Below are 12,064 nucleotides of genomic sequence, written 5' to 3'. Positions count from 1 at the left end.
AGACTGTTAATGACATTCAGATGCCATACTTCTGCCCTCTCTAAAGAAATAAGAATAAACCATTATGCAAGTTAAGGTTTCTCCTGTTATATTCCATTTAAAACATTCAAAAGGGAGGAAAAAAGAGCATGGCTTTTTTAAGCAAAAGAAGCAAATCTCTGGCAGAGATAAGTTTATAAACCACTAAAAGCCTTCTACAGTTGTTAGTTTGAATAAAATTACATGTCACACAACATCTAACGTCTTCAAAGGGTTGGGAATTAAGTGGGAGATGTGAATCTCAGAGTGAGAAAATCTTATGATTAGAAAAAGACTATATCCTAGGATTAGGCTCACTCCTATAATGTAGATGGACATCCCTCTGACATTCTCCCCTCACCTTCACCCTCCCCCCCACCACATGCCCAGTTAGTGGAGCTGTATGGAGCTGAGAAAAACCATGTGGAGCTAAAACCATGTGCTCTCTATAGCCAATAAACATTTATTAAGCATGTACTATGTGTCTGCTACTAGGTCAGATGCAAGGGATGCAAAGGGAAAATTAAAATCATCTTTGCCAACTAAGAGCCTGTCTTTTGTCAAGGAACTGACATATACATGACTAAGTCCAAGGTGATTTACTGGAATTTGGGAGTGGGCACTAATAACCATGGTTAAAAAGAAAGGCCTCGTGTGGAGGATGAACTCTGAAGGTAACTAGTGATACCAAGGCAACTAGATGGCTCAGTGAATAAAACAATGTGTCTAAAATAGAAAGACTTGAGTTCAAATCCAACTTCAGACACTTATAAACTTTGTGATCCTGGGTGAGTTAACTTATCACTGGAAAAGAAAAGAGCAATCTTTCCAGTATCTTTCTTTTCTAATAAAATCTCATGGACTGTAGGGTCCATGAGGTTACCAAGAGTTAAATGAAAAAGTCAAAAGTGTTTAGTATCCAAGATATCTAGACAATTTGCAGCTATACAGGTCTGTATATGTGTGTGTGTGTGTGTGTGTGTATAAAACCAAAATCCATTTTGGTAGACAAGTGGTCAAAAAAACAAACAATTCTCAAAAGAAGAATTACAACCTATTAACAATCATATAAAGAATGCTCCAGACCACTAATAATAAGAAAAATGAATATCATAACACCTGACATCCAGCAAATGAGCAAAGAAAAGAATAATTGGCATCGGAAGGGTTATAGAAAGATGGGTTCACTTGTGCACTGTTGATGAAGCTGTGAATTAATACATCCATTTTGAGAAACAATTTTAATTATGCAAATAAAGTGACTTTTGATCCAGAAACTCTACTTATGGGCATATGTTTCAAGAACATTATTGATTTAAAAAGTCCTCATGTACATAAAAATATTCATAATAGTGCTTTTTTTCAGTAGCAAAGAATTGGAAAGGAAGTAGAGGCCCATCGATTTGGGATTGGCTAAACAAATTGTGGGACATTAATATAAAGAAGTAAAGTGTCTTCTGAGTGATGTGGTAAATAGAGAGCAAGGTTTAAAGTCAGGAATAGCTGTTTAAATTAGACCTGAGATAATTGCTAGCTGTGTGTCCATGGGCAAGTCATTTAACACCACTCACTCTCTGTTTCTTTAACTATGAAATGGGATAATAATAGCATCTACTTCATAGGGTTGTTCTGAGGATCAAATAAGTTCATATTTGTAAAGTATATAGTCATGTGCCTGGCACATAGTAACTGCTTAATAAATGCTTATTTCCCTTCCTTCACTTATGTATAGTAGTCTCTTATTCAGTTATTGTGTTTTCAATGTTCTTTCCCTAATCAGTGGAAAGATAGTACCAAAGGAAAAAAAAAACCATAATGCTAATAATAAACTAACAAATATGCTAGAATCGATTTAATTTAACATTAATCTGTATCCAAATCATTTCTCTCTCTTGGACATAGATGTAAAAACTGGCATAGTTCCCCATGTTCACCTAAGACTCTGAACTAAAACAATTTCAGGTTAATATTTGTGGAAATCTTGAATGAGGGAAAGGTATCTTAAAAGTACAATGTAGATTTTAACATTACAGAATCCAGAAGCTTTATCTCTATCATCCTTTCTCTTGGACAAGTAATGAGGTTCCTCCTACAGGATATCATAAAAATTTAAATTGAATAACAGGTAGTTTGAATGCTTCCCTTTAAATGGAAGAGAGTACTTCCCATAGGATGGAACAGTTTAATCCTTTCAGGGGACAGAGGGAAGAGAGGACCTTTAGATCGATCTATATTGTCATGTACAGGGTAGAATAGACAAAGTTCTTATGTAGTCAAGGGATATACTTTGCTTAGTTTCTGGGTATCACCTTTAATTTGTTCTCCTAATGAAAAACTCTTTTAACTTTGGTCCTGAGCTATCCCATCCTTTTTTCCCAGGAGTCTGCAAAGACTTCAGAAAAAAATTATTAATACCTCTAGAGAAACAAAAATGATATTGTTAATATATTTCCATAATAACATATTTTTTTCATTCTACAAATATTTATTAAACATTTGTTGCATGCAAGACTATACCAAACAAATAAGGATGGAAATATAAAGATGAATAATACATGGACCCTGTTTTTATGCAGTTTGTACCTTTTTTGGTCCTTTAAGTTTTCTAAATTATTTTCTTCTTAACAACTCTCAGTAGAAAAGAGTATTACCACTCAGTTCGCCCTGCCCCATTTTAGAGTAAGAACCTGGAGGGATCAATATTTAGTCTAGTGCAGTTTAACATTTCATCAAGGACTTAAACAGAAATATAAGAAATTATGCCTACCCAAGTAGCAAAAGAAGCATAGCTGGAATGACAAAATTAAGATTCAAAGAAACTGTGCAGAGCTTAGAACACTGAATGAACTCTAACAAAACAAAATTTAGTGGAAAAAATACAAAATTATGCATTTGAGGGTCAAAAAATCAGCTTCATGGGTATAAGATGGACCACCTGTAATTAGAGCTGTCATGATACCATGCTTATCATTTCTTCTGCTGAGAGGCTAAAGCTAATGGATTACCTGAGCTTGGATATTCTGACTTGAAATAGGATTAATGTTAATTGGATGTCTTCACTAAGTCTAGCACCAGGGTGAACTCCTGGGAGGTGGAATGGTGGCAAACAGTATCCCTGAGAAGAATCAGCTAAGGCCAGAAGCAGAGTAGATTCAGTGTGATCAGCAGTGAGATTAGGTTGGTGAATGGCTGCTGTTTTTCTAACCTAGACAAGATAGGGAAATTAAATCTCAAAATGACAAAAAAAAAAAAAAAAAAAAGAAAAGAAAGAAAAGAAAAGAAAAGAAAAGAAAAGAAAAAGCCCTAAATGGGTTAGGTTAGTTAGGTTATAGTTTATTAATTATATTATAGAAAAGGATCTGAAAGTTTTAGCAGACACCAAGCTCAAATGAAGTCAATATACAATAATAGTCTGACATGACAACCAATGAAGTTAATGTGATCTAGTGTTCAGAAACAGGAGATGTCCTGTCCCCGATGAGATCAAATCTGGAGTACTGGAGATCTGCCCTGAATGCTGCATTTTAGGAAGGACATGTATATGCTGGAAAATGGACAATGGGAGTCTGCCAACATGAGTAAGAGCCTAAGTAAAATTATTTGAGAATGTTTAGTATGGGGAAGGAAGAGAAGACTTTGAAGAAGGATGATAGCTATCTTCAAGTATCCTAAAGACTGTCATATGGAGGAAGGAAAATTATGAAAAAAGGACAGAAGTTACAAAGAAATAAATTTAGATTTGATATAAGAAAAGCCCTCCTATAATTTTTTTGTTGTTGTTCAGTTGTTGTAAGCAGGGCTAACTCTTCATATAGTCATTGGTTTTCTCAGCAAAGATACTGGAGGAATTTGCCATTTCTTTCTCTATCTCATTTTACAGAAGCGGAAACTGAGGCGAACAGAGTTAAGTGACTTGCCCAGGGTCATGCAGCTAGTAAGTGTCTGAGGCCAGATTTGAACTTACTGTCTTCAGGCCCAGCACTCTATGCACTATGGCACCACTTAGTTGTTCACCAAACAGAAATGGAATGAGCCATCTTGAAAATGGGTTTCCCCTCATTGAAAGTCTTGAGTCAAAGGCTAAATTAGCCTCTTGTTGTTACCTTGTAGAGGGAATGTTTGTTCAGATATGGACCAGGGAAGATGGCCCATGAATTGCTTTTAAATCTCAAATTCTTCACTTCTCAGAGTGGTATATTGATTTGTTTGTACTGAGACGACAGCTCTATGACTACAAACCTTGTTTTCTGACTTTAAATTCTTTGTTCTGTTCACTGCATCATGCTCATCAATAATAATTATAATCCACTATAAGATTGTAGAAATTCCACAGGTACAGAGGTAAGAGTGCTGTGTGGGTTGAGAGAAGGGGAAAACCACATCTGGTTTTCAAGAAAGAAATCCAGATGTGTTAGTCACCTCATTGGAAATAGTTTTTTCCACCCAATTTGAAAAACTGCCATAAAATGCACTGCCCTTTTGACATCTGGAATACTCACTGCCTGTGCATACAATTGGACCTGATCAAATACTGCGGAACAGAATGACAATCCCCATTTATGAATTTTCTATATGGAAGTGAGAGATGTTTTGACTAGATGTCAGTTCTACATCCTAATGGTATGAAATCTAGAATCATTGCTTCAGAAGAGACCTAACACATGATCCAGTCTAATATCTCTTCATTTTACAGATGAGCCCTGGAGAGGGCTCGATTGATATGCTCAAGATTGCTGAGCATGTGCAGTCCCAGAGCTCCTAGCTCTCAATACAGCTTGAATCTGCACTCAGACTTTTGGACACCCTTTGTAACTTCCATAGCAGCACCGTCTAGCTGTTGCTGCTGCTGCTACTGCACGTGTCTGACTTTTTCATCATCGTAATTTAGACACCCAGAGGTGTGCTTATAAAAGGGGAGTCTTGCAAGATCTAGGTGGTTTCCAAGTCACATGTTTGCCAGTGATTGATGAATTATATGGCCCATATAACTTTGAAATGTGAGTCAGACTCGTTTTAAAATTGTCCAAATAAGGTGGGTAGTGTGGACTTGAAATTGAGGGATCTGGCTTTGAATCCTAACTCTTGTTATAATTTCCTAACTTTGTGACCATTCTTTGTCTGAGCTTCCTCCTGTGTAAATACAATGGTGTTGGACTCAAGAGCCATTGAAGTCCCTTCTTTCTGTGACTCTGTGACTTGATCTAAGATCTCAGGTCTGTGATTCTCTAATTGTCATTTAAAGTCACTAAGTATGAAATGGGCAACTAAGTGGCTCAGTGGAGAAAGAGCTATGCCTAGAATCAGGGAAACTCCTCATCTGGTCTCAAACACTTACTAGCTGTGTGATCCTGGACAAGTCACTTAACCCTATTTGCCTCAGTTTCCCCATCTGTAAAATAAGCTGGAGAAGGCAGTAGCAAAATACTTTAGTATCTTTGCCAAGAAGAACCCTAAATAGGGTCATGAAGAATTTGATACAATTTAAGCAACTAAATACTTACATGAGTTTACTGAAGAGAGAAATTTATAAGAACAATGTATAAACCTTTTTCTATTAGGTCAAGTCTAAGAGGAAATGCTATTTTAGCAGCATTTTTTAGATAGTCCCAAATTGAGTTCTGAGCTCCCCATTGCTCTACCCCCTCTAAACTGAAAGCAGCAAAGCCAAATATGTGATGTTGAACAAGTGTTTAATGTTCAAGATTATCACAGGGTATGTTAAATCCTAAATAAACTTTAAGAGGCAGCTAGGTGGTGCAGTGGATAGAGCACCAGCCCTGAAGTCAGGAGGATCTGAGTTCAAATTTGTCCTCAAACACTGAACAGTCCTAGCTGTGTGCAAGTCACTTAATCCCAATTATCAAAAATAAATAAATGAATGAATGAATAAAGTTTAAGGTTCATCTTGAAACCCCCATGCTTGGAATTATTCCTCTTTCCATTCTACCTCTTGAAATGCTAACATCATTCACTCCTCAGCTCAAGTACCAGTACCTATAAAGGATCTTTCTTGTTACCCACATTGATATTGTTCTTCCTCCCCAAACAACTCCCCCCAAATACTTTTAGTTTGAATTGAATTATAAGAAGGCCCCAGAAATGAGGCACAAAATTCCCAAAATCACCCAGCAAGTTAGTGGCAAAAGCTTTATTCTTCTGTTATCCATTTATCTATGAGGGCACTCATATTTTCCATCCAGGAGTGAAATTTTACAACTCAAAGGGACTGATGTATCTTTCAGGTGCTGCCTTATGGTCTGACATTTAGTATCCCAAGAGTTTAGATGACATGTTAGGGCCTTTGGCTTTTCTGTCCAATGAAAATACAGCCAGTGTTTGTTATAACCCAGATGTGAGAGTCCATGTGTGGACAGAATTCTGGGAAGACTGTACATTCCATCTTGCACTGAGGCTATTTGACATTGGACATGCTTTCCTATGTGAAGGATTGATGCAGTATATCTTTTGTCAGGGGCTCATAAAAGTAACTTTCCTGTAGAAAAAAAAAACTTTAAAAACACAAGAATGTTTTTAAAGAGATGCATCATGATCCTTATGCTTAATTTAGTGTTCTGGGTTAAGCTTAATGTTTGATGGAAATTTTCACCTGGAACACTATCTAAAGTTTTAAGAAATTTCTTGTTTCAGATATTTTCTCCAGAGAAAATGTTGTCCATGAAAGAGAAAAGAGTTTTAGTTTTGGGAAAAAACACACAAAAACATGCTAGCCCTATTTGTGTTCTGGAACAAAATCAGAAATAGAAACTAGGGAATATATAATAGATTAAGAAAATGTCTTACTTTTTGTTCTTGGTTTGTTTCTCATGGTTTTTAGAGTATCTGTTCCCAATATTTGAAAGTTTCCTTTGGATTCAGATAAAGTTCATTTATATCAAATAGAGAAATAATTCACTTACACTTATCCTCACTTCTATTAACCTCAGTTATCCAGAATAATGTAGAAACCAGTAAGTAAAACATGCATTTGAGTTGCCAGAAGGTTCATGCACTTTATTTACAAGGGAGCTTCTCATGCTCTCACTCAACACCTATTTATGTTTATTTGACACACAATTATGACAAGTTTATTATTCAGTTTCTCATCCCATTATAGCACAGAAGCAACAGATTAGAAAGTCAGCAGGTACTGGCACCAGTTAAAGGCAGATATACTGACAAAAATAAGAAGTCACAGCCAACAAAAAAGAAATTTTTTTTTTAAAAACCCAACAGAATGAAAAGATTTTTTTTTTGGCTGAGGTAATTGATGTTAAGGGTCACACAGCTATGAAGTGTTAAGTATCTGAGATCAGATTTGAATTCAGGTCCTCGACTTCAGGGCTGGTGCTCTATGTGCCACCTAGATGCCCTGAAAATTTTTATTTTTAAAATTTTAAACCACAACATTATAATGCCATTTTTATTGTAGAGACAAATAGCCCCATGCCTTAGCTCTAAAAAGAATATACTAAATTGTAATAGTTTAGTAAATTATCAGGAAAATACTTAAGCCAGTTCAATATATTCTGTAGCTAAGTGGTACAAGAGAAAAAATGTTGGAGAGAATGCTGGATGTGGAATTAGAAAGACTTGAGTTCTAATTTTACTCCAGGTGCTATCTGCAGCTTTTTTTGTAGTGGCAAGAAACTGGAAACTGAGGATGCCTATCAGCTGGGGAATGGCTGAATAAGTTATGGTTTATGAATATTATGGAATATTATTGTTCTGCAAGAATAGATCATCAGGATAATTTCAGAAAGACCTGGAGAGACTTACATGAACTGATGCTGAATGAAATGAACAGATCCAGGAGATCACTGTACACTGCAAAAGCAAGATTATATGATGAGCAATTCTGATGAATGTGACTCTTTTCAACAATGAGTTGATTCAGGCCAATTCCAATAATCTTGTGATGGAGAGGGCCATCTGCACCCAGAGAGAGAACTGTGGGAACTGAGTGTGGATCACAGCATAATATTTTCATTCACATTGTTTTTGTCTTGTTGATTTTGTTTTCTTTTTCATTTTTTTCTTTTTGATTTGATTTTTCTTGTGCAGCATGATATATTGGATTACTTGCCATCTAGGAAAGGGGGAAGGGAGGGAAAATAATTTGGAACATGGGGTTTTTCAGGGGTGACTATTGAAAATTATTATCTATGCAGATGTTTTGAAAATAAAAAGCTTTAAGAAAAAAATGTCAGCTAAATGTATAATGCCTTTTAAAAGGGTTTCTTTCTAGAGTAATAAAAAATAATAATATAGTTTTTAATTTTAAAGGGGTTTAGATACCTGGGACATTTATTCATGAATACTTCATTCAGCTTGGATGATGCATAGATGTTAGAGTGTAATATTGCTACCAATAATCAAAGGTCAAATGAATTCTGATAATATCATATATATAAAGACTTAGTGGGTAATCTCCTTGGAAAAAGGCCCATATATAGTTGCAGGCCTTTCCAAAGTCTAACTAGGTTTGTAAACTTCTTGAGGTGAAGGACTGTCTTTTATCTTTTTTTGTATCTCCACCTCTTAGCATAATATCTCTTAGACACTTACAAAATGATGATTGATTCACTGATTTGGTCAAATTCATAACAATAATAAGCACCAGAATAAAGATTCAAATTCAGTGTCCTTTGACTCCAAAATCAGTACTCTAGTTTTCTCCATTGCCTCAAATGAGTCATATTTATCCCTAAGTATATCTGTTTCTTGAAGGAATGACCTGTTTCTTTTGCCGATTGTAGGACTGCCCTTCTGATGCTGGTGACTTCAGAGCTCAACAGTGTTCAGCCTATAATGATGTCCAGTACCAAGGCCATTACTATGAATGGCTTCCTGTCTATGATGATTCCGCTGCACCATGTGCCCTTAAGTGCCAGGCTCGAGGGCAAAACTTGGTTGTGGAATTGGCCCCCAAAGTTCTTGATGGGACTCGCTGCAACATAGACTCCTTGGATATGTGTATTAGCGGTATTTGTCAGGTGAGTCAAAATTCTTTTCTGTGCTTCTCTCCTATGTTATAAGTAAAAATCCTTCTTTATTCTATTTTATTCCTTACACACACACATAGTCAGAAACAAATATCATTAGTTCAGATGACTGTTAAGAAAAAAAATAAGGTTTGGACATTATTCTATCAGCTATCCCTTAGTTTTTCTAACTAAAAACAATGTCTATTTATTTACGTAGAGTTTAAGATTCTCTGTTGCATGGAGGGGTAGGAGAGAATAGAATCTCATTGCTGGCCTGCTCGTATTTAAATATGTTATTCTTTCCATTGTTTCTGATTATCATGTAGATGGTTGACTTGGAAAATTTTTTGAGCAAAAGTATACCCTTTTGTATTATACATAAGAGTCTTGTTCTTGAAGCTGAACCACTGATCTGTTTTGTTTGTTGTTATTTTTGTGGTGGTTGTTGTTATTGTATTGGTAGAAAAGGGCACTGATCTATTTACTGAAAACAATCTCCTGCTAGTTTTGCAACAGCTTCTCTGCTGTAGCTACAATTACTTGGGAGTTTTGTCACAATGAGGGGGAGCTGATGCATGGTCCCCAGGTGTATGTTTTGAAGGAACTGACAGTAGATTTAAGGATATGTGAGTATCAGGGGGCAGTTGGAAGATAGGGAGCAAGGCTCAGAGTTCAAATTTACTGACTTTGGAAAAGGTGGCAAATTTCAGAGCCAGAGGGAACTTTGGTTCCGACCCCTCATTTACTAAAAAGAAGAACTAGGCCCAAAAAGGAGAAATGTCTAGAGGGCTTATATTACAATGGAGAAGGAGACTTAGTCTTACTATTTTGAACATACATATTTGCTGTTCATTACCTTGGGACAACATTTAAAATGGGATTTCTTCCTTTTAAGTATGGGGTGAGAGTGGGGGAAGAAGAAAACTAAATTTGCCACTAGCGATATTTTGCAGCCTGAAGTAGATGAATAAATGATGGAAAACAATTCAAAAATATTTCCCATCCTGTGAAACTCTCATAATCCTGTATACATGATGTACCAAAACAACAGTAGTGATTCTAATTGTTTGCCACTAACAATATACTACAATTAACACCATTTAAAAAATAATATTTCAAGTTAATTTCAAAGCAGACTACCCTTTTTTAGGGAAAATGGTATTCCTAGTATGAAATTCCTAAATGTGGTGTGCTGGAAAATACTTACCAGAAAACTATCAAACTAGAAAATGTATATTATTCAAGAATTTGTTGAAATAATTGGGAATATTTAATCTAAAGAAGAGAAGACTGGAGGTAGGGTGGGTGTGACAGCTATTTCTTAAGGGCTGGCAGAAGGATGAGAGGTTCCACTTGTTCTGCTTGGTAGCAGAAACTGAACTGGGGCTGGTAGGTAGAAGTTCCTATGAGGCAAATTTAGACTTGATAAGAAGAAAAGCTTTTTAATAATTAGAGTGCTTCAAAAATGAAATTTACCAACCAATTTATGCTAGAATCAAGGATGGAATCAAAAGAAAATAAGATAAACATAAAGAAATGTGGTATAATCTTGTTTGACTAGTATAAACTGAGATTAGGATAATAAAAACTCTGTGGTGTGTGTGTGTGTGTGTGTGTGTGTGTGTGCACGTGCATGTGTGCTATATGGAAGGAAAGAAAGCAGAATTAAGAAGAGTAGAACTATTGCTTGGATAGATGGGACATTGTTAATTCATGGCAGAGAGAAAGCAGAGCTGCTCAATTCATCACTATTTTCTCTGCCAAGGAAAATAATCTTTGAAAAAGAAAGGATAAAACAAAAAATCGATAACTGATACCTGGGAAGAGTTGGGAGAAAATAAGAAAAGTACCTAAATGTTCTGGATGCCACCTGGTCCAGAAGAGCTATATCTTGGTACACTAATAGATTTGTCAAATGAGAAGCTGAATCACTGTCAGTGATCTCAGAAAAATCTGAGAGAAATAGAGTCTGCAGATTTTAAATCAATGAGACTAATTTCAATACGGTCACAATACTAGAATATATTACTAAGGGAGTGTTATCATAAATCTAGAGAAAGAAATAGTGTATACAAAGAAGTAAATAGTAGATCGAGGACTGGGCCTTGAGTCAGAAATTGTTTGTTGTACAGTCATTTAGTTGTGTCCCACTTTTTGTGAGTCTACAGACTGTGGCATATTAATACTATCTTTCTTGGCCAAAAAAAATGGAGTTTGCCATTTTCTTCTCTAGTAGGAGTCAGGAATACTTAATTCAAACCAAGTTTCAGACACTTACTTGCTAACCTTAGCCAAGTTACTGAAGCTTTTTGTTTTAGTTTCCTTATTTGTAAAATAGAGGTAATAACAGCACTTACTTTCCAGAGTTGTTGTGAGAAACAGATATAAAAACTGGAAAGGTTTTAGCACAGTGTCTGGCATGAAGTTCTATATTATTGCCAGTTCTTGTTCTCATCATGAATTATTATTATTTATTATCATGGCTTCTTCAAGAATAGGTCATGCCAAACTAACATTATTTTTTGATATGGTTACTAGACTGTAGAGGAATTATGTACATACAATTTGCTTAATTTTTAGCAAAACATTTGAAAAAGTTTAATTTGCTGTTCTTTAGGAAAAACTAAGATAGCAAAATTAGGTCTATTTGGAACTAATTCAATGGCTTGACTCAATGTGTAATCTTTAAAGGTTAAACATCAACTTGGAAGGAGAGGTTCTCTGTAATGCTGAAAAGATCTGACTTGGCCTTGAACTTTTTAACATTTCCATAAGTGACTTGGTTAAAGGTATAGGTGAAATGCTTATCAATTTTCCAGAAGACACAAATCTCGGAGAGTTAATTAGTATACTGGATGATAAAAATTAGAATTCAAAAGATCTCAGCAAAATTAGAACATAGAGCTGAATCAAATAAAATGAAATTTAATAGGAATAAAGGTAATTACTGCATTTAGTTTCAAAAATCATAGTAGTTATTTTTATTGTTGTTGTTTGTCCTTCATTCTCAAAGAGGACCATGACATCAGGGAGATGATGTTATGACATGCAAGTGAATTAGA

General features: G+C 35.6%; 1 protein-coding gene across 1 annotated transcript in view; it reads left to right on the top strand.

The window, feature by feature from the left end:
* ADAMTSL3 (ADAMTS like 3) overlaps positions 1 to 12,064 on the top strand; it is a 553,515-nt gene that overhangs the window by 275,978 nt on the left and 265,473 nt on the right. The window contains exon 6 of the mRNA XM_051981175.1: positions 8,775 to 9,011. Within this exon, the coding sequence (XP_051837135.1) occupies positions 8,775 to 9,011 (237 nt within the window). The remainder of the gene's footprint in view (positions 1 to 8,774; positions 9,012 to 12,064) is intronic.

This window comes from Antechinus flavipes, chromosome 2 (genome assembly GCF_016432865.1).
Source record: "Antechinus flavipes isolate AdamAnt ecotype Samford, QLD, Australia chromosome 2, AdamAnt_v2, whole genome shotgun sequence".
NCBI lineage: Eukaryota > Metazoa > Chordata > Mammalia > Dasyuromorphia > Dasyuridae > Antechinus > Antechinus flavipes.
This window is presented reverse-complemented; position numbering and strand designations above follow the sequence as displayed.